General features: G+C 53.3%; 1 protein-coding gene across 11 annotated transcripts in view; it reads left to right on the top strand.

The window, feature by feature from the left end:
• Window positions 1-21,803, top strand: part of KCNT1 (potassium sodium-activated channel subfamily T member 1) — a 75,230-nt gene that overhangs the window by 46,216 nt on the left and 7,211 nt on the right. For 9 of the 11 annotated variants that reach the window (XM_054284347.1, XM_054284352.1, XM_054284349.1 and 6 more), the window contains 24 exons: window positions 5,681-5,760; window positions 7,296-7,395; window positions 8,412-8,468; window positions 9,207-9,255; window positions 9,395-9,454; window positions 10,158-10,232; window positions 10,575-10,658; window positions 11,045-11,139; window positions 12,138-12,318; window positions 12,396-12,560; window positions 13,300-13,436; window positions 14,336-14,399; window positions 14,780-14,888; window positions 15,045-15,153; window positions 16,309-16,458; window positions 17,231-17,463; window positions 18,921-19,137; window positions 19,885-19,990; window positions 20,071-20,243; window positions 20,438-20,509; window positions 20,778-20,912; window positions 21,116-21,227; window positions 21,505-21,606; window positions 21,695-21,778. In XM_054284347.1, coding sequence (XP_054140322.1) covers window positions 5,681-5,760; window positions 7,296-7,395; window positions 8,412-8,468; window positions 9,207-9,255; window positions 9,395-9,454; window positions 10,158-10,232; window positions 10,575-10,658; window positions 11,045-11,139; window positions 12,138-12,318; window positions 12,396-12,560; window positions 13,300-13,436; window positions 14,336-14,399; window positions 14,780-14,888; window positions 15,045-15,153; window positions 16,309-16,458; window positions 17,231-17,463; window positions 18,921-19,137; window positions 19,885-19,990; window positions 20,071-20,243; window positions 20,438-20,509; window positions 20,778-20,912; window positions 21,116-21,227; window positions 21,505-21,606; window positions 21,695-21,778 — 2,749 coding nt within the window. The remainder of the gene's footprint in view (window positions 1-5,680; window positions 5,761-7,295; window positions 7,396-8,411; window positions 8,469-9,206; window positions 9,256-9,394; window positions 9,455-10,157; window positions 10,233-10,574; window positions 10,659-11,044; window positions 11,140-12,137; window positions 12,319-12,395; window positions 12,561-13,299; window positions 13,437-14,335; window positions 14,400-14,779; window positions 14,889-15,044; window positions 15,154-16,308; window positions 16,459-17,230; window positions 17,464-18,920; window positions 19,138-19,884; window positions 19,991-20,070; window positions 20,244-20,437; window positions 20,510-20,777; window positions 20,913-21,115; window positions 21,228-21,504; window positions 21,607-21,694; window positions 21,779-21,803) is intronic. The other 2 variants (XM_054284348.1, XM_054284358.1) reach the window with 1 other exon arrangement.

A 21,803-nucleotide genomic window follows, 5' to 3' on the forward strand; every position in this document is an offset into this window, starting at 1 on the left:
AATTGCGTATGGGAGCAGCAAATCCTTCAGCAATTCCCACCCTGGGGAGGATTCCCAGTTGTGGTGGGTCTGGAGCTGGTCCAACACCAGTGCACCCCCTGGAATTTATTGACTCATTTCCTGCTGTGGGATGGGATTGGGAGTATGGCAAAGCAGGCTAAAAACTTTAAAAAGGTATAAAGAAAACTTCATTAACAGTAACTAGAAGAAAAGATAATAAGAATAAGTTTATTAAGGAGGAATTGAGAGCAGCAAATCAGCAATTATCCATTAACGATGAGCTCCATGCACAGCCCTAATTAAACAATGCAGATTCATCAGCACAAGCAATTACAGGAACAGACTCATGAGTGTCGCTCTCCAATGTTGCAGAACAAACAGGCCAGAGGGAGCACAGCCTGCCATCCCATTGCTGCTCCCTCTTGGGGTTTTAACCTTTAGTAGAAGTGTAATTATCTTATTTTGGAGCAAGTGGTGCCCCTGCCCAGCCATGAGCACCATCCAAACCTTGGATGGGAGGTGCTGCCCCATCCTGGCAGTGCCCAAGGCCAGGTTGGACAGGGTTTGGAGCACCCTGGGATAGTGGAAGGTGTCCCTGCACAAGGCAGGGGGTGGAACAGGATGAACTTTAGGGTCCCTCCAGCCCAAAGTATTTTATTATCTACAGCTTGAAGCCCTGAGCGTGCCCCTGTTTCCTCCAGTGTTTGGTTTGGTGCCTGGAAATGACCTTTGCAGCTGCTGGGAGGGATTACAGCTGCCTTCAGGGAACGAGGAATCGATAAAAATCCCATTTCCATTGCAATGTCCTCCCTAATAAAAATTATATATATGTATAAAAGAACTAAATTCAAGCAGGAGATTTCTGTTACATCTCCTCAGGCCCATGGAGCCCTTTGCAGTCTGTGCCAGCCCTTGTCCCCCTGGCACACCAGGATGAGTTTAGGGCATGGTGAGAGATAAATGGCCCTGGAGGCCAAACCTACTCTCGGGCAGGGTTTTTCCCTGTAGTGACTGCTTGGAATTTGCTTTTCATCCCCCAGAAACACAACTGCAGCATTACTGCTGGAGCCAGGATGACATTACCTGCACCCAGCTGGGTTTAATTTGCTGCAGAGTGCTTGGCAATATCAATTCTTTCTTTGGGCAAAAAAATCACACTCCATAATAAAGCAGGAGGGTTTTTTTCTCATTGATTCCCATGGTAAATGCATGAAACCTTGAAGAAATGAGTCCTTGGGCTTGAGGGACAAGGTGTGCCACAGCATCCTGGCTCCCTGGGCAGCGTTTGCCAATGTGGGAGTGGATCCTGCTGGTCATGGTTTGGGACGAGCCTCAGCAGGGAAATCATTCCTGGGGCTGCAGGGGCCAGGAGGGGCAGCTGCCTTTCCTGGCCAGGGTTGTGGCAGTGCCATGGTGGCTGTGACACTGCCACAATGACTGTGGTGATACCATGGTGGCTGTGGCAGTGCTGTGGTAATTCTGACAGTGCCATGGTGGCTGTGATGGTGACACAATGACTGTGGTGGTAGCATGGTGGCTGTGACAATGCTGTGGTGACTCTGACAGTGCCATGGTGGCACGGAGGCAGTGCCATGGTGGCTGTGATGGTGGCACAGTGGTGGCTGTGATGGTGACAATGTGGCTGTGACAGTGCCACAATGACTGCGGTGATACCATGGTGGCTGTGGCAGTGCTGTGGTGAATGACAGTGCCATAGTGGCTGTGATGGTGGCACGGTGCCATTGCCATGCTGGATGTGACACTGCCTGTCCCAGGCTGGCGTGGGACCTGCTGATCTCCTCGGGGCTGGATGCTGCTGTGATCCCTGGGGATCACCTGGGATTCTGGATGAGGGGGAGAGCAGCTTCAGCGCTGCACCTGCTGAGGGATGTGGGATGAGAAAATTCACTGAAAGTGGGCAGATTTGGCCTGTTTGCAATGCCTGGCCTGTTGGACCATGCTGGCCCTGCCCGTGGTGTCCCCAGTGCTGTCCTGTCCCTCCCCCAGCCCCAGAAATCCCTTGGAGTGATCCCCCCTCTCCCCTCCCTCTATCAGCAGCATTGGCAGAGGGGCTCAGCCCCAAAGCAGGCACAGCCAGCCCCAGCTCCATCCCTCCCAGGCTGTTTTGAGCTGTTTTGTTCAAAACGTGCCCCAGATTCCCGGGAGGAGCTGCCGCAGTGGGAGCGCTCCGGGTGCTCCGTGGTCCCTGAGAATGCTGAGAATCTGAGCCATCCCTGGCTGCAGAGCCCTGGGCAGGGCTCCATCCTGCCAGGAGGGTCAGCCCGAGCATCCCCCAGCCCGGGAGGGACCCGGCAGGGCAGGAGAAGCCCGTGGAGCCATCCCTGCCCGGGTTTGAAGCCGTTCCTCCTCCTTTGAGTAATTGTTCAATTACCGCGGGGGCAGCGCTGCGCTGCCGGTGCTGCCTTTGGCAGGCGCCCAGGCTGTCTGTGAGCGCACAGCTGTTCAGCAATTCCCATCCCTGGCCCCAAACCCTGCTCTGGGAGCCCTCCTGGGCAGGGCTGGAGCTGTCCCATCCTCTACTCACCCGGGATGGATGGAGGATGGCAAACACAGGGCACACAGCTCACCCGTGGCACCCGTCTGGTGAAGCCTCTGTGTCCAAACACCATCACAGAAATGGGGGGGGGGAAGGAAAACCACCCCAAAGGGAATCAGGAGGGCTGGAGCTGCCTGGGAATTTCATCAGCAGGTACCTGAGCCCCAGCCTGGCAGGTTCTGTGCTTTATTTGGGAAGGATTCTGGCTCTGCTCAGGTTCCAGCTGGCACCGGCTGCTCCCGGTGCTGAGGCAGCCTGGCCATGGCACGGTGCCCTCAGAGCATCCTGCACAGCCTCCTGGGGCTGCTGGGAGAGGAAATGCTGCAGACCTGCACCGCCAGCCCTGCTCCTCTCCTTCTGCTGAGCCGTGTCTGGTACCCAGAGCCTGCCCCAGGGAGCCCAGCTGGGCCAGCAGCACAATTCTGTAATTCCAGCGTGGTGCAGCCACATTTCCTGTTGGTGGGTTTGCATGGAGGATGCAGAGCTGAGCTGAGCTGGAGCAGAGGGGTGAAGTGGGGTCTGCTGGCACCCACCAGATTGGAGATTTCTGGGGTTTTGCTGGTTAGGTACTTCCCCCCCAAATTATCAGAAGAATCTTGTTTGCATCCTGCTACATGATGGGAGAAATTCCTTGAGAAGCTTCCTGGGACAAGAAACCCCTGTATGGGTTTACATTTTTTGTGTTTTCCTCATTTTTAAGAGAGCTGCCCCAGCTCTGGGGAAATGGAAAGGCTGGAGCAGGGGCTGTGCCCCTCAGTGTCTATTTTAACGCTAGTGGGCTGTGATGTGCTCCTCCTGCCCTTTCATCCTGCACTTTTCTGAACAAACTATTGTGTCTTTTTTTGGGAACTCATCATCTTACAACAAATTGCCTCTAATCTTGGATTAATAAATTACAATAAATAACTGAGAGAAGAAAACGAAGTCGCTCAGGCATTATGAAGAGCATAATAGCAGTAATTACACTCCCAAGAGAGGGCTGGAACTAAACTTGTACCAGCATCGTTGTCTGCATGGCCTGGGGGGGTTCAGTGGGGGAACTGTGGAGGTGGGGACCCTTGGAGTGGTCTGGGATGAGCTGGCACCAGGATGGGAAGGATGCTCCAGATGGGAGGGATGCTCCAGATAGGAAAAGGATGCTCGAGGCCTGAGATGGGAAGGATGCCCAGCCATGGCAGCAGGGAGGGGACACTCTGAGCGCCCCATCCTGGCTGAGCTGCTGCGAAGGCAGAGCTGTCACGGTGTGTTTTGGGGTGGTGATGATGCAGTCAGAGTTTTGCTTGATTCTCACTCCCAGTTAACTTCCTGACAATGAAATTGAAGGGTATGTTTTACATGAGATCATCTCCTTCCCTCAGCTGGAAATGGAGTAGGAGCTTTGATACTTTGGGATGGCGCTGCTGCCTGGGAAGAGCCACCCCTCATTCAGTGTTGGGGTGTTGGATTCACCTGCAGAGTGGGGCCCCCACAAAGATCTGGGGCTCATCCTTGGCAGGTTGCCTGCACAGGAACGTGTTCCCTCCACGTTCTTTTATTTCCTCATCTCTCTGCAGTGTTAAACACCCTGTTCCCCCCAGTCAAGACGTGGCTTTTTGTTGCTTTGTTGTTTTCCCAGTGTTCCTTCCTCCTGCAGCCATGGGATGGATGAATACGTGGGCCACTTTATCACAGAGAGTTAGATCTCATCATTTAGTGCTTTTATCCACCAGCAATTACAGCCATTGTCTCGAGGTGGGCCACAGCTCCACAGATCAGTGAACCATCTGTCTGATGGCAGAGATTTATTCAGCTGTTTGTTGCTTTGATCCCAGACAAGTGTCTGGCAGAGGAATCGTGCTCCTGGAGTCTGCGGCTCCTCAAGGCTCTCAGTCCTCGGGGGCTCTGATGAATGGGGTGCTCAGGGAGCTGGAAGCCAGCTCCCAGCACTTCCTGGCCATTTTTAATAAGGAGAAGGAGCAATTATCTCGTGTGCAGCATTGTGAGTAGTTGTGACGGCTGATTTATACCCTGGCACAGAAAAATGATTTGCGGCGTCTGGCTCTGGGAAGGATTAATTTGAGCAGGTGTAAAGGCTGAGCTCTGAGGCTCTGCATTGAGGCTGCTTGCTCCTCAAGCATTGTGCTTATAAATTCTCCTGTTCTCTCTGGGGCTGTCCCTTCTCATGGTGATAGAACCAAGTGTGGTGCAGAGCCCGTTTGGCCCCCTCCTTACCCCTTAGCCCAGCTGGGATGGAGATCTTGTAAAACCCCTTCCCAATTTGCTGCCTGATCAGCTGGGGATGGATGTTTGGTAAACATTCATCCCTCCATCCCCAGTAAATCAGGATGTGGTCGGAGCTGGCACCTGCATCCCAGAGCCTGCAGGAGCCCCCATGCAGCCTCGGGGAGGTTTTGTCCCATCCCTGCGATGTGGGGCTGGCCGAGGGGAGGCAGGAGAAGCCAGGGAAGGCGGGATGGAATTTCCAGCCCCACCTGCTGCTCCTCCCTGCCGGATGCTGTCAGTGCCCTGGCAGGTGACACTCTGCCCTGCCAGGAGCCACCTCCAGTGGCCCTGGGTGGAGTTTGGAGCTGGTTGTCAGCCCCTGGGTTTTTCTGGAATGACCAAGAGTGGTATCTTAGCAACAAAGGGAAATTTTCTCCGTTTACAGCGGAATTGGGTTTTTTTGCAGTTTCCGTGCTGGGTGTTTCTCCTCCCCAGGCAGAGCAGGGCACGGTCAGAGCTGGGACACACTGGGGACATTGTTCTCTCCAGCTCCTGCTCTGCTGAAGCAGATAAACGGGGAGAGGCAGCTCCAGAGCTGCTCTTTGGGAGGTTTTGGACCTTGTGAAGTTGTGTGAAGGGAGAAGTTTGTGGCTCTGCTCTCTGGTTGTGTGTGAACCATAGCCAAGCCCGGGTCCCCAGCAGAGCTGGCTCTGGGGTCACATCGGCTGCTCTGGGGGTCCCTGGGGCTCCCGGCTGGTGATGGGACTGCGGGGACAGCCGGGAGCCCATCCCGGGCCTGGGTCACTGTGGGGTGTCAGCGGGGTCACCCAGGAGGGATGGGGGCTCTGGGGGGCTCCGGGGGGCTCTGGGGGTCCTGCCCACCCACCCCACTGACGGCCCCGCTGGGGGCTCTCCCCGCAGGGTGCAGGTCGAGTTCTACGTGAATGAAAACACCTTCAAGGAGCGGCTGAAGCTCTTCTTCATCAAAAACCAGCGATCGAGTGAGTGCTGCGGGCACGGGGAGCGGGAGCCGAGCCCGGCCCGGGCCGGGACAGCCGCGCTCCTCCTGGCCATGAGGAGCCATTGCCACCTGCTGGTGGCCCTGTCCCCGCGTGTCCCCTGCCCGGGGATGCTGCTGCCTCCTGCCCCTTTGCTGGGTGCTGTCAGCTTGGGTTTGGGGATGCTTTCCATGGGGAGGAGAGGATGCCTCTCGCTGTGTCCGTGTTCACTGGGGTCCGAGGGTGAGGGAAGAGACGAGGATCTGACTCCATGTTTCAGAAGGCTTGATTTATTATATTTAATATATAATAATATAATATATTATATTTATATAATATTTATTTATATATATTTAATATATTATATATCATATATTTATAATACATGATATATATTATATTAAAACTATACTAAAACAATAGAAGAAAGTATTTCATCAGAAGGCCAGCTAAGAATAGAAAAAGAAAGAATGAATAACAAAGGCTCATGTCTTGGACAGAGAGTCCAAGCCAGCTGACTGTGATTGGCCATTAATTAGAAACAACTGCATTAGACCAATCACAGATTTATTTGTTGCATTCCACAGCAGCAGATAACCATTGTTTACATTTTGTTTTTGAGGCCTCTCAGCTTCTCAGGAGGAAAAATCTTAAGGAAAGGATTTTTCATAAAAGATGTCTGTCCACCTCTGCTTCCTGGGGACAGCCACAATGTGACAAACAGCTGGCTGGGAGCAGGGGGTGTCAGGGAGCCAATGTCCCCATCAGGGAGCCAATGTCCCCATCGGGGAGCCAGTGTCCCCGTCAGGGAGCCAGTGTCCCCATCGGGGAGCCAGTGTCCCCATCAGGGAGCCAATGTCCCCATGGGGATCCTGGCTGTGCCTCTCTGGGGCTCTGGGGACAGCCAGGGCAGGCTGTGAGTTACCCTCTCCTGCTCCAGCCATGGGGATTAGTCTCCACTTGACTAATGGTGTTTTTATTTTCTTCCTCCGAGCTGTCATTAGCTGTCTGGAGGGGGCCTGCTGGTTCATTTATAAATTTGCCTTTTCTTCTCCCGCCTGCATCCTGTTGTCTTGCTAAAAAGCTGTACAACAGGGTGCCCACGGGGAAGTTTTTAATGAAAATGTGATGGATTTCTCACTTGTAATCTGAGTAATAACCCCATGAACTGGCTGGGGAGGCAGAGTGGATGAAGCAGCAGCTTTTCCTCACCACCCCTGCTCTCCTGCAAGGTGACGTGGTCAGTGCTGCTCTGCTGCTGTTAGATGGTGCCTGCTAATGAGGGGGATAACTCCAGCAGCTCCTTGTGTCTCTCTCACATCTTTGGGGTCAGCAAGGAGCTGACTCATGGTTATTTATCTCTGTGTTGTCTCCTGTGTCTGTGGCACTGCTGGGCAAAGCCTGGGCAGAGCTGCTGCAGCTCCCTTTAGGGATCAGGGTGCTTCTGTGCTGTGGGGCTGTGCTGTGGGGCTGCTGGGCTGTCTGGGGTCTGTGGGGATGCCCAGGAACGCTGCCCCATCCCTGCTGCCCTCCCACAGGCCTGAGGATCCGGCTCTTCAACTTCTCCCTGAAGCTGCTGACGTGCCTGCTGTACATCGTGCGTGTGCTGCTGGACAGCCCCGAGGAGGGCATCGGCTGGTGAGAGACAGAGAGAGCCCCCAGCCCCAGCTGCCCCCAGCCCCAGCTGCCCCAGGGCTCACTGAGGGTGTGCCAGGGCTCAGGATGGGTTTGTCACCCCCCCCACAGCTGTTTGAATTGGGGCTTTAACAAAATTTCCCAGGCTGGAGGCCCCTGCTCACGCCCTGTGGATGGGTGTGGGGGCATCTACTGGCCCTGAGCAGAGCATGGTGGAAAAATGTTCATTTCCAAGTTCTGTCTGACTCTGTCAGGAGCTCAGCCACTCCAGGGCAGCACCATGCAAATGTTTTGTGAAGGCTGAAGCGCTTGAAGACATTAGCACTAAATCCCATTGAAGCACTTGAGAGGGAAATACAGTGTGCTGTGTGGATCCTTGAGGTGATGGATGATTCCACACATCAGCTTTGTGCTGGGTTTCTGTATAAGCCTATTTTTAATGTGTCCTTGCTTCGTTTAGCTCGTGTACAATGTGATTTTTTTTCCCCCAAGAGCTTGGATAATTGGTGATTTGATTTCCCCCTCGTAGAGGCTGCAGACTGCCAAGCACATCTGCACGTTCTGGAAGTGCTTCCAGACCTGTGAGAACGAAGCAGGACATGGATGCTCATCCCTGACAGCTTTAGCCCAGCTGCAGCTCAGGGAATCCCATTTTCCTGGGGGAGTGTGGCAGCAGCAAGGCTGGCCAGAGGGAGCAGAGCCCTCCCAGCAGGGCAGGCAGAGCTCAGCTGGGGCTGCAGCTCAGCACATTGTGCTGATTGTGACCTGGTAATTCCCAGTTCCCTGCAGCTCTGTGCCTGGGAGAATCAGCATTCCACAGCATCTCTGGTAGGGCTGAAGCACCTGAGGGGTTTTGTCCTCCAGTAATGAGATGCCCAAGGCTGCCTGGGTGAGGCTTTTCCTGTGCAAAGCCCTGGCTACGGGAATCAGGCTGTCTGGATCCATGGTAATGCTGCCAGGGGGTCAATCCCAGCATCCCTGTTCCCCCCTGACTGCTTTTCCCTGCTCTTTCTCCCCAGCTGGGAATGTGAGAAGCAGAATTACACAGCCTTCAACCAGTCCACCAACATCAACTGGTGAGTGGGAGCTGCTTGGGGCCCTGGGCCAGCTCTGCCAGCCTGGGGGAGCACAGGGATGGAGGTGGCTGCTGCTGGCATCTCCCTGAGGCCGTTTCTTGGTCCTGGGGCTGCTCAGGGGATGTGGAGCAGCATCCCAGAACCAAATCCAATGGCTGCACCCTTGGGAATGGCTGAATTCCAGTGCAGGGGCTGCTTGAGCAAACTGTGCAGGAGGGAGCAGCAGCTCCTGAGTCAGGGATTGTGACCGTGCTCACAGGGGTTTCCGGATTGGGGAAGAGATGAGGATCTGACCCCATGTTTCATAAGGCTTGATTTATTATTTTATAATATATATAATTACATTTAAACTATACTAAAAGAATAGAAGAAAAGGTTTCATTAGAAGGCTAGCTAAGAATAGAATAGAATAGAATAGAATAGAATAGAATAGAATAGAATAGCAAAGAATGATAACAAAAGCTTCTGTCTCGGACAGAGAGTTTAAGCTAGCTGGCTGTGACTGGCTATTAATTACAAACAAACTAACATGAGCTAATCACAGATCCACCTGTTCCATTCCACAGCAGCAGATAACCATTGTTTACATTTTGTTTTTGAGGCTTCTCAGCTTCTCAGGAGGAAAAATCTTAAGGAAAGGATTTTTCATAAAAGTTGTCTGCGATGGCCTCGGTTTTGCATTTGGGTAGGTGAAAACCCTGAGAGCTGAGCTCAGATCCCCTCTGGGTTTCTTTGCAGGTCCCACATCTTCTGGGTGGACAGGAAAACCCCTCTGTGGGCTGTGCAGGTGAGCAGCCCCTGCTGGGTGTGCAGGAGCCCAGAGGGGCTGGGCTGGGGCTCTGCCCTACCTGTGGCACCCTTGGGGGCTCGGGGGGCTCCCGGCGCCTGGAGAGAGCCCTGGAGCCCCCCTGTGTGTGTCCCTGCAGGTCAGCATCGCCCTCATCAGCTTCCTGGAGACCATGCTGCTCACCTATCTCAGCTACAAGGTGAGAGCCCGGGCCGGGAGGGCTCAGCCTCCTCTGCAGGAATGGATTTCTCATCCCAGCAGGATGTGTTTGTTTGTCTGCCACCTCTGGATGTTTTCCTTTCTCATTCCCCCTCGGGCTGCTGGGTGTGCAGAGCAGAATCTCTGCTTTTTGTGCTTTCTCAGAGATTCAGGGCTGTTCAATGCAGGCTGGCTGTTCCTGGTGTCAGGCTGACACATCCCAGATTCCCCGAGCTCGGCAGGGTCACTCCTGCTCATCCCTCCGGGGGGAGTGGCACTGCTCCAAGGAGAGGCACAAGCTGGCTCCTTTGGACCAAAGCCACCTGAAATGACCAGAAAAAGTGACCTTGACAAATGGCATCTTCTCAGGGACCAGGGGAGGGCTGGCAGCAGAGGCTGAGCCCCTGTGTCACCCCCTGCTCTGAGTGCCAGCCATCTGTCAGTGTCACTGTCACTCTCCATCCCTGCAGGAAGTGTTGTTGTCCCCCAGCTCTGGGTGGCAGCAGACAGACAGACAGACAGACAGATGTAGTGGCTGTGGAGAGGACTGAGGAGTTTGGGAATGCTTCCTGCTCCCAGAGTGCCTGCCACCACTGCACCTCTCCTGCACCGTATTTCCCTCATCCAGCAGGGTGGGATCACTTTAATTGTCCTCTGGGAAGTTTTTAGGGTTATCTAATTCTTCTTGGGTTTTAATTCCTCAGGGGAACATCTGGGAGCAGATTTTTCGCATTTCCTTCGTCCTGGAGATGATCAACACGGTGCCATTCATCATCACGGTGAGTGTGTCCTGATGGCATTTAAAGCAGCTCTAAGTGCAGTAATTGCTGTATTTTGGTGATAAAATAAAGACAAATGGGTGTCTGGCCTAGTGGTTTTTAAGGCTGGCAGGAAATTTTCCCTTCAATATTTGACAATATAATGATTTTCTCTGGAGTGTTATCCCAAACCCCTCCTCCCTTTCCAGCTGCTCTGCTGCAGCCAGGGAAGCAGGGCCCTGTTTGGTGGCAGCTTCTGCTCAGCTTGGGTTTGGATCCTTCCACACAGGGAGGATTGGCTGCTTATGGCCCTATTTTTTAAAAGAACGTGGATTTCTCTGCAAATAACCCTTGTTTTTGTAGATATTCTGGCCTCCTCTGCGGAATTTGTTCATTCCTGTGTTTCTGAACTGCTGGCTGGCCAAGTACGCCCTGGAGAACATGATTGTGAGTGATCCATTTCTCCAGCTCCTTGGGGATATGGAGGGCAGCAGGGCTGGGAGGGGACCCTTGGCTGCCCCAGCTCTGGAGCAGGATTTGGAGCTTGGTGTGTGCCAGGGAATGCCAGGCTGGAGATGCCAGGCTGTGGCCAGGAATCCCTCAGAATCCAAACCACAGTGACAGGGGTGGTTGGGGTGAGGTGTTCCACCCATTCCCCTGTTCCCACTGGAGCTCTCAGATCCCAGCCCTGCAGATGGGAACGCACATCCTTTCCCAAGGGCTGAATCCAGGGGATTGCCCTTCACTGGGGAGGGCACTGTGGGAGGCAGCAAGGCAGAAATTGGTGCTCCCAGGCTGTGTGAGCTGCTGGGAGCCCTCCCCTGTCTCCCCAGAACGATCTGCACCGAGCCATCCAAAGGACACAGTCAGCCATGTTCAACCAGGTGCTCATCCTCATCTGCACCCTCCTGTGTCTCGTTTTCACGGGGTGAGTGCTGCTCTCCATTTCCCTAAACCCCCCTCCTGACCCTGGGAATCCAGCTGTGCCCACCCTGGGAATCCAGCTGTGCTCACCCTGGGAATCCAGCTGTGCCCACCCCGCAAAATCCAACTGCACCCCCCCTGGGAATCCAGCTGTGCCCACTCCCCAGAACTCCAACTGTACCCATGCTGGGAATCCAGCTGTTCCCACCCCCCAGAATCCAGCTGTGCCCACCCCCAGAATCCAGCTGTGCCCATCTGGAGCAGCTGGCAGAGCTGGGCTCTTGCAGGGCTCACACCTTCCCCTGCTTTTCTCCATCCCCAGCACTGGGAGGAAGTTTCTAAGCCAAACTCCTGATCCTGCCTTGTTCTAGGGTTTGATCAGGGAGTTTTTGGTGAGGGTGCAGCCAGAGGCAGCTGGGGGATGTGGACGCGAGGGCAGGGGCAGCAGCTTCCCCCAGGGACAGGTGAGGGATGGCTCATGCACCAGGGATGGTTCATTCACCAGAACCCATCTCACTCCCAGGCTCCAGCTCTTCCTCCCCCACACCTCACAGCTCCTCAGGTCATTTGTGTAATTGGCCACTGGGGCTCCTGCTAATTAACTGGGCCCCTTCCCTGCCATTGCCAGCATCCAGGGTGTTCCTCTGGGCAGGGGAGCAGAGCTCATCACTGGCTATTTAGCTCTGAATTAGGCTTTGAATTCTCCTCTGGCAGCCTTGCTCTGGGTTGGAGGCATATTAAACCATTAAGTTGCTGAATAGAGGGTAAATGAGGCTTTTAGGCTCATGAGCTTTTGGCAATAAAGAAAATGCTCTGATGTGGGTGACTAATGCTATTTCAGAGCTCAGTGGTGCTCCCAGCCCTGCTGCTGGATGAGTTTGAGGGAAGGGGGGGTACAACTTGGGCCCAGCAAGGTTTGGGTGACACTTGTGTCCATCAGGGTGGCTTTGAGCTGCAGGTGTGTGGGGCTCTCCCTGCCGTGACCAGGCTTTTCCCTTCCAGGACCTGCGGCATCCAGCACTTGGAAAGAGCAGGTGAGAAGCTCTCCCTCTTCAAGTCCTTCTATTTCTGCATCGTCACCTTTTCCACCGTGGGCTACGGAGACGTGACACCAAAGATTTGGCCTTCCCAGCTGCTCGTGGTGATCATGATCTGCGTGGCCCTGGTGGTGCTGCCTCTCCAGGTGAGACCTGCACAGCCTGGGGGCGGGGAGGGGCTGCCAGCCCTGCCCTGGGGACACCAGCTCCGTGCCCCCTGCAGTTCGAGGAGCTCGTGTACCTGTGGATGGAGCGGCAGAAGTCGGGGGGCAACTACAGCCGGCACCGCGCGCAGACCGAGAAGCACGTGGTGCTGTGCGTCAGCTCCCTCAAGATCGACCTCCTCATGGACTTCCTCAACGAGTTCTACGCCCACCCTCGCCTGCAGGTGAGCCCCAGGCCGGGCTCACACTATCCCTGTAGGGTCTCTGCTGATCACAGTGACCCCAAGGTGTTAGAAAGTCTCTTTTCCCAGCCCGGCGGTCAAAGAAGGAGTCAGGGCTCTTCATTTCTCCATCTCAAGGTTGTTTATTGTATCTTATCTATAAAATTATTTCTCTTGGCCTGCCAAGGTCCGCTCAGCAGGACAGTCAGAGGCACTCTGCCTGCCCCAGAGCAGTGTTATCTTTTTATACTAAAAACTACGTGTACAATGTTTACAATTCCTTTCCAATACCTATCACCTATGTTAGACACGGAGCTTCTACTCTAAACCAATCCAAAACTACGTGTACAGTATTTACAATTACTTCCCAATACCTATCACCTGTGTTAGACAGTGAGCTTCTCCTCTAAACCAATCCAAAAGTGCCACAATCACCGCTGAAAATGGAGGCCAAGAAGAAGAAGGAGAACATGCCCAGATTCCTTGTCCCCTGAACCCCCCGAGCTCTGTTTTTGTAAAGTGTTTTGCCAGGAGCAAGAACGTCCAACACTTGGCTTGGTTTTTCTGTTTGTTACTTTGCCTTTTATTAAACCTTTTTGTTTCTAATGCTGCAACAGAAGCCATCCTGCTGACTTTTATGCTTCCAAAGGTAGCTGAGCTGTCCTGAGTGTGTTACAGACCTCCGAGAGCTGATTAGAGGTGGCTGGAGGAGGTTCCTGTAGCAGTGGCCTCTCTCCTGCAGGATTACTACGTGGTGATCCTGTGCCCCACGGAGATGGACATCCAGGTGCGGCGCGTGCTGCAGATCCCCCTGTGGTCCCAGAGGGTCATCTACCTCCAGGGCTCTGCCCTCAAGGACCAGGACCTGATGAGAGCCAAGTGAGCAGAGGGACACTGTTGTAGCCATGATGTTTCCTGAAAAATCCCTTTGCCAGGATTTTTCCTCCTGAGAAGCTGAGAGGCCTCAGGAACAAAATGTAAACGATGGTTATCTGCTGCTGTGGAATGCAATGGGTGCATCTAATTAATTGTGGTTGTTTCTAATTAATGGCCAATCACAGTGAGCTGGCTCAGACCCTCTGAGGGTCAGCAGCTTTTGTTATCATTCCATTCCTTCCTTTCCTTTCAAGCCTTCTGATGAAATCCTTTCTTCTTCTCTTTAACTATAGTTTTAATATAATATATATAATAAAATAACAAATCAGCCTTCTGAAACATGGAGTCAAGATTCTCCTCTTTTGCCATGGCAGGGCTGCCTGTAAACTTCCACAGGACACCCTGCACACCCCAGTGACAGTGTCACCCCAGCCTGTGCTGGCTCTGGGGGCTGGCAGGGTGTGGGGGTGTTCACAGGGGTCCCAGGATGAGGGAAGAGAGGAGAATCTTGATTTTATGTTTCAGAAGACTGATTTATTATTTTATGATATATATTGTATTAAAAGAAAATGATATATTAAAACTATACTAAAGAATAGAAGAAAGGATTTCATCAGAAGGCCAACAAGGAAAGGAATGGAATGATAATAAAATCTTGTGGCGGCTCACAGCCTCGACACAAGTGGCTGTCATTGGTCATCGAGCAAAAATGATTTCACATGCTGGGTAAACAATTCTCCAAATCACATTCCGAAGCAGCAAAACGTGGAGAATCTGAAGCTTCCCAGCTTCTCAGGAGGATTTATCATCAAATATTTTTGTGCCAGCAGGGCCTGGTGGGGTGGGCAGTGCCCTACCCTGTGGGCCCTGCAGCTCATGGGCTCTCTGCTCTCTCCTGGCAGGATGGACAATGGAGAAGCTTGCTTCATCCTCAGCAGCCGGAACGAGGTGGACAGAACAGCAGCTGTGAGTCCAGCCAGGGCTGGGCATGGGGCATTTTTTGGGCAGAAGGGACTGGGGTGGTGTTGGTGTCACCTGTGCCTGGCAAAGGAGGGTGCTGGGAAGGGCTGAGTGCCAAGGGGAACCTTGGGGATGGCACAGAGACATGCACAGCACACTGAGCCCTGTGGGCTCACCTTCCTCCTGCTGGGTGCTGGGTTCAGGGAGCACCAGGGGCAGGAGAAGCCCTTGCTGTACATCTCCAGGGTGGCTGGGTGCGTTGCAGCTCATCCCAGGGGTAGAAGCCTTGGGGAAAAGAAACCATTAACCAAAAAATCAGCAACCAAGAAACCATCAACCAAGAAACCATCAGCCAAGCAGCTCTTGTTGCTCTTGTCTCTGTCCAGGACCACCAGACCATCCTGAGGGCCTGGGCTGTCAAAGACTTTGCTCCAAACTGTCCTCTCTATGTTCAGATCTTAAAGCCAGAAAATAAATTCCATGTCAAGTTTGCAGGTGAGTTGGAGAAGCTGCAGCACAGCTCTTGGTCAGCTGAGAGCCCTCCTGGACCGGCAGGAGGAGGGAACACCCAGTGCCCAGCACCACCCCAAAATGACCCCATTCCAAGGCACTGTCTACCTCCCCTCCCTGATGGTCCCCTCTGCCTTTCAGATCACGTTGTGTGTGAGGAGGAGTGTAAATACGCCATGCTGGCACTGAACTGTGTCTGCCCTGCCACCTCCACCCTCATCACGCTGCTGGTGCACACCTCCCGTGGCCAGTGAGTGCTGTCCCCTGCTGTCCCCTGCTGTCCCTGTCCTCCCCTGGAGGGTGGCAGAACTGAGGCCTCTGAGCTCAGGGGAGAGGGGTCTGGGATGGGTCTGAGGAGCACAGTGGGATCTGGGATGGCTTTGGGGAGCACAAGGGGGTCTGGGGTCCCCTTCCAGGCCAAAAACAAAATCCCATTTTGTAAGGGGACCACACCAGTGCAGCTGGGCTGGGCAATGCCAACTTTGCAGAGGCTGGAGGTAAAAATATCTTTGTATTGGCACAGTGCTGCTGGCAGGAACGTGAATTCACAGCACAAGCAGCCCCAGAGCCTGCAGGGTTTTTTGGTGGGTTTATATCCAGCATGGCTGGAAGGAGCTCTGCCAGCACAGGAGAGCAGGGGTGTGTGCCCTGCACTCCTTGGCCATCAGAAATGTCAGAATTTTGGGTAAAGTGCCATGGAATCAGTTATGAAACATCCCTGCCAGATGCCTCTGGCCCGTGCTCGGGGCTGTTTGCCAACACGGGCTCTGCACCTCCCCCTGCACTCTGCAGGAGCCCTGTTAAATAAAAAGGCACTTAGAGCCCAAAGTGAGAACCAGCTCATCCTGGGAGAGCACCAGCAGCCCGTGGCCATGTGTCACTGTCACCTCCCTGCTGCCGGGCTCGGGGGCATCTCCAGGGATTGTTGGGGAATCCAACAGAATCTGGCTGGGGTTCTGGGATCTGTGCCTGAACCAGGGCTCCCATCCCAGCCTTTGGGGTCCCGTCCCAGCTCCAGGGGTCTATCACAGAACCAGGGAGCTATCACAGCTCCAGAGGTCTCATCTCACCCGTGAGGGTGCCATTCCAGCCCTGAGGGTCCTATCCCACCCCTGGGGGTCCCATCCCAGCTCCAGGGAGCTATCACAACTCCAGAGGTCCCATCCCAGCCTTGGCGGTTCCATCCCAACTCCAGGGGGCTATCACAGAACGAGGGGGTCCCTTCCCACCCCTGTGGGTCCCATCCCAGCTCCAGTATCCCATCTCACCCCTGGGAGCCCCATCTCTCTCCTGGGCATCCATCTCAGCTCCAGGGTTCCCATCCCAGCTCCAGGGGTCCCATCCCACCCCTGGGAATCCCATCCCAGCCCCGGGGTCCCCGCTGACGCTGGTGCTGCCCTTGCAGGGAGGGCCAGGAGTCTCCGGAGCAGTGGCAGCGCATGTACGGGCGCTGCTCGGGCAATGAGGTCTATCACATCCGCATGGGGGACAGCAAGTTCTTCATGGAGTACGAGGGCAAGAGCTTCACCTACGCCGCCTTCCACGCGCACAAGAAGTGAGGGCAGGGGGCTCTGGGCAGGGGGATCTGTCTGTCTGCACGCCTGGGGGCAGGGCTGGGGCTGCTGTGAGGTCCTTTGAGGGGATTGTCCCCAGCTGGGAATGCCCAGCCCCTGCTTCCCCTGCAAGAGAGTGTGACCGTGTTCACAGGGGCCCGAGGATGAGGGAAGAGATGAGGATCTGACTCCATGTTTCAGAAGGCTTGATTTATTATTTTATGAGATATATTATATTAAAAATGATATATACTATATAAACATATTTTATTAAAATATAAAATATATTCTATTAAAATGAAATTTTATATATATATAAATTAGGTATTTATTATATATTATGATATATAATATATAATAAAATATATTGTAATATATTTTTAATATTAATATATATATTAAAATATAAAATAAACTATTTTTAATATAAAATAAATTATATTTTATTATATATATTAGAAGAAAGGATTTCATCAGAAGGCTAGCTAAGAATAGAAAAAGAAGGAATCATAACAAAGGCTTGTGTGTCGCACAGAAAGTCTGAGCCAGCTGACTGTGATTGGCCATTAATTAGAAACAACCTACATGGGCCAATCAGAGATGCACCTGTTGCATTCCACAGCAGCAGATAATCATTGTTTACATTTTGTTCCTGAGGCCTCACAGCTTCTCAGGAGGAAAAATCCTAAGGAAAGGATTTTTCATAAATGTGTCTGTGACAGGAGGGGATTTTCCCCAGCTGGGAATGCCCAGCCCCTGCTCCATCCCCCCCAGGTACGGTGTCTGCCTGATCGGGATCCGCAGGGAGGAGAACAAGAGCATCCTGCTGAACCCCGGCCCCAGGCACATCATGGCAGCCTCGGACACCTGCTTCTACATCAACATCACCAAGGAGGAGAACTCTGCCTTCATCTTCAAGCAGGAGGAGAAGCAGAAGAAGAAGGGCTTTGCAGGCAGCTACGACGGCCCCTCCCGGCTGCCCGTGCACAGCATCATCGCCAGCATGGGTGAGTCGGGGGGCAGCAGGGGCTGGCACACCCCCTCCATCACCTCACTCACCTTTGGGTTCATTTGGATTTGGTTTCCTCCCCACATTTGGGCTCATTCTGTGTTTTGCACTCTCCTTGCCATGCTCCTCCCCTCCCCAAAATCCATTTCCATGTTCTCTCCCAGCCATCTCACCAGTAAAATACACATTTCCTTGCACTCTGCGTGCTCTCAGCAAGCTCAAATATCATTATTAAACCTCGTGATGTCCATTATCATTAAGGATATTTGCATAAATGCCCCAAGCCTGGATTTAGCCCCCAGTTATTTCCCAGGCTGGAGGAAGAAATGCCGTGGGGCACATCCTAAATCACGTTTATGGTTCCCAAGCCGTTGCTCTCCCTGCAGCCAGCAGTGCATTTGTGCAAGTGAAAAATACCATGAGTCATTACTTCCCTCTTGTATCTGGGGAGAACAAGTTTTGGAGGAGCTGAGCCACACGAGCACATTGTATTTCAAGCAAATAATTTATGTGTTTGTACTCCTGAGCAGCAATTTGCATAGATTATCCCCCAGCAGGCCTCGGAGCGCTTTGCTGAGCGCTGTTTGTCACACAGCTCCACTCAGAGGGACCTTTGGCAGGGTGATGAGAGGGACAGACAGACATGACGTGAGTGCCAGCAGGGCAGGGTGTTTGGCAAGGCCAATGTCTGGGCTCTGCTTCTTGGGACACTCCATCAATGTGTTTGGTTTTTGGAAGCTGCTGGAGGACAGGATGAGGAAGTCTGTCTTGTTGGATATTAGGAAGAATTCCTTCACAGAAAAAGCTGCGCACAGGGCAGTGGTGGAGTCACCATCCCTGGAGGGATTTAAATGACCTGTAGATGTGGCATCTGGGGACATGATTTAGTGGCAGGTTGAGAGTGCTGGGGGAATGGCTGGATTCAATCTCAGAGGACTTTTCTGTCCTTAAGGATTCTGATATTCTAGGGCCTGGAGCAGCTCAGGAGGGATGTGGGAGGTGGGTGAGGGCATTGCTGCCTGCCTGCCTCTCCCTGGGGCAAAGGGACGTCCACAGGGAGGGCAGTGCCAGGGCAGATGTGGTTCCTGACCTGGCTGGTGTTTCCCAGAGCCCGTGAGGAGCTGTGGGCAGGGGTTAGGCTGCAGGGCTGTCACCTCAGAGACACATCAGCATGGCAAAAACTCCTGCAGAGCCTGGCTTGGCAGTTCAGGGAGCAGCAGGTTCAGCTGGCCATGGAGCTGTGAGGGGAATAGAGAGAGAGACAGCCCCTGGGGAGATGCTGCATGCAGGTGGAGACCACCAGTGGGGGCTTCACCTGCACTCCCCGTGCCCACCAACAGCTGAGCATCATCCGGGCTGCCTCATCCCTGTGCAGGGCCTGGGGACAGGAGGCTGCTGTGACATTTCCCCCGCTTAGAGCGTGTTTGCCGTGCTGCCTCCCCCGTGTGTGTCCAGGTACAGTGGCCATGGACCTGCAGAACACCGAGTGCCGCCCTGCCAACAGCAGCAAGCTGGCCCTGCCCGCCGAGAACGGCTCGGGCACGCGGCGGCCCAGCATCGCCCCGGTGCTGGAGCTGGCCGACACCTCCTCCCTGCTGCCCTGCGACCTCCTCAGCGACCAGTCTGAGGACGAGATGACGCAGTCGGACGAGGAGGGGTCAGCAGTGCTCGAGTGAGTCGCTCTCTCTTTGTCTGGTTCATTCCACTGGGACCTGGTGGGATTCAGGCGCCTCTGGCTCATTGTGGCTGTGTGCTCACCAATCCTTGTGGTGGTGTTGGGGTCACCAGGAGGATGTGAGAGATGAGAATTGACTCAGAGTTCTCAGAAGGTTGATATATGATATATGATATAATATGATATTCTACTATATTATATTATACTATACTCTACCATATTCTACGATACTATATTACACTATACTGTATTATATTATACTATATTATATTATATAGTATACCAACTATATATATAAATTTATATTACATTATATTATATTACATTACATTACATTGTATTATATTATATTATAATTATATTATACCATATGATATAATACTATATCATATAATATAATATTATATCATATTGTATTATATTATATGAAAATGATATACTAAAACTATACTAAAGAAAAGAGAAAGGATACATCAGAAAGCTAGAAAGGAATGAATACTAAAACCTTGTGACTGACCAGTCCCAACAGAGCTGGACTGGGATTGGTCCTTAAGTTGAAACAATTCACATGCTGGGTAAACAATTCTCCAAATCACATTCCAGAGGAGCAAAACACGGAGAAGCTGAGGCTTCTCATCTCGCCAGGAGAAGAAAGTGTTGCTGTTGAATGTTTTTCCCCAGCAGCTGAGTGCTGGATAAATGGCAAGCTCTCCCTGTCCTCACACAGATTTCTCCCTGCTGCAGGTACGTGAAGGGCTACCCCCCAAACTCGCCCTACATCGGGAGCTCCCCGACCCTGTGCCACCTGCTGCCCGAGAAAGCCCCGTTCTGCTGCCTGAGGCTGGACAAGGTGAGCAGGGGCTGCGGGGCTGCCTGGGCTGAGCGCCCCCAGGACGTGCCCGCTGAGTGCTGGGCTGTCCCACCCCACAGGGCTGCAAACACAACAGCTTTGAGGACGCCAAAGCCTACGGCTTCAAGAACAAGCTGATCATCGTTTCTGCAGAGACAGCGGGGAACGGCCTCTACAACTTCATCGTCCCGCTGCGCGCCTACTACCGCTCCCGCAAGGAGCTCAACCCCATCGTGCTGCTGCTGGACAACAAGCAAGTACTTCTCCAGGGGTGTTCTCCCTCCCACAGAGCCTCCCTGCATTGCCTGGGCAGCTTGTGATGCAGGGTGGGAGTGTGAGGGAGCAGTGGTGCCATTGTGGGGTTCCTGAGCTGGCTGGCGCTGGGGTTTTGTGTCTCTGCTGCGTGGACGTGCTGAACCACCTTGCTCTCTGTGGCTCTCCCCCCAGGCCTGAGCACCACTTTCTGGAGGCCATCTGCTGTTTCCCCATGGTTTACTACATGGAGGGCACCATTGACAAGTAGGTGTTCCCACGGGTGGCTGTCGTGCCTGAATTGTTGCATTTAGCCCAGCCCAGACTTTTCGGTCACCCCATGAGAAGCCCCAGGGTTGGTAGCATAGAGCTGAGCCCACCTTGGGATTCTCGAGTTGTCAACCCCTCCCTGGGAGATGGGAGCAGGTGAAGAGCAGGTTGGGAGCAGCCTGGGCTCGCCGTGGAACCCCTGTGCTGCTTCCCTGTGTCGTTTCCAAGGGCTGACCCTGCGCTCTTCTCTTTGGGATCTGCCCAGCCTGGACAGTTTGCTGCAGTGTGGCATCATCTACGCTGACAACTTGGTGGTGGTGGACAAGGAGAGCACCATGAGTGCTGAGGAGGACTACATGGCAGATGCCAAGACCATTGTCAATGTCCAGACCATGTTCAGGTGAGGGGACACTACCAGGACAGGTGCCAGTGCCTGGGGTGGTGGCTATGGACAGTGGGACACAGCTGGTGCTGGGTTTGCTGCAGGAAGCAGCATGTAACCAGCTATTTCTGCCCTCAGACAGCACAGGCATGACTGTGGTCTTCCTCAGGCTTTAAATCCTCAGAGACAGCTGCAGGACAGCAGATCTCTTTCCATTGCAGGCTCTTCCCCAGCCTCAGCATTATCACGGAGCTGACCCACCCCTCCAACATGAGGTTCATGCAGTTCAGAGCAAAGGACAGTTACTCGCTGGCCCTTTCCAAGCTAGAAAAGGTAAGAGGAGATTGTTCTTTGCACAGGGGCCTGGGAAGTCAACACTGACAGTGACTGACTACATTTGAGCTCCTGTGTTTTTCCCATGTCCAGAAAACCCAATCATGTCTCGCACATTTCCATGGAGAAAAAAAATCTTCTTTTTCTGCAGCGCAAAGATGCTGCCCTGGTTTCCTCCTGCCACACTCACCAGAAACATTACACCTGTGCCCTCCCATTGCCATGAGTCCTTAATTTTCTGTGCAATCTGAGCTCAAATTTCCCTTTCTTCTTGCAGAGAGAGCGAGAGAACGGCTCCAACCTGGCCTTCATGTTCCGGCTGCCCTTCGCCGCCGGGAGAGTCTTCAGCATCAGCATGCTGGACACGCTGCTCTACCAGGTGAGACACAGCCCTGCAGCTGGGGCATCCCCCAGGGAGCAGCTGAGCCAACCTTTTCCCTGGTTTTCCTGCCCAAATGTCTCCGCAGTCGTTCGTGAAGGATTACATGATCACCATCACTCGGCTGCTGCTGGGCCTCGACACCACGCCGGGCTCCGGGTACCTCTGTGCGGTACGTGCTGAGTGCCCTGGGCTGA

The sequence above is a fragment of the Melozone crissalis genome, unplaced genomic scaffold (genome assembly GCF_028551555.1).
Source record: "Melozone crissalis strain CALT ecotype California unplaced genomic scaffold, PUWL_Pcris_2 ptg000041l_1, whole genome shotgun sequence".
Taxonomy (NCBI): Eukaryota; Metazoa; Chordata; class Aves; order Passeriformes; family Passerellidae; genus Melozone; species Melozone crissalis.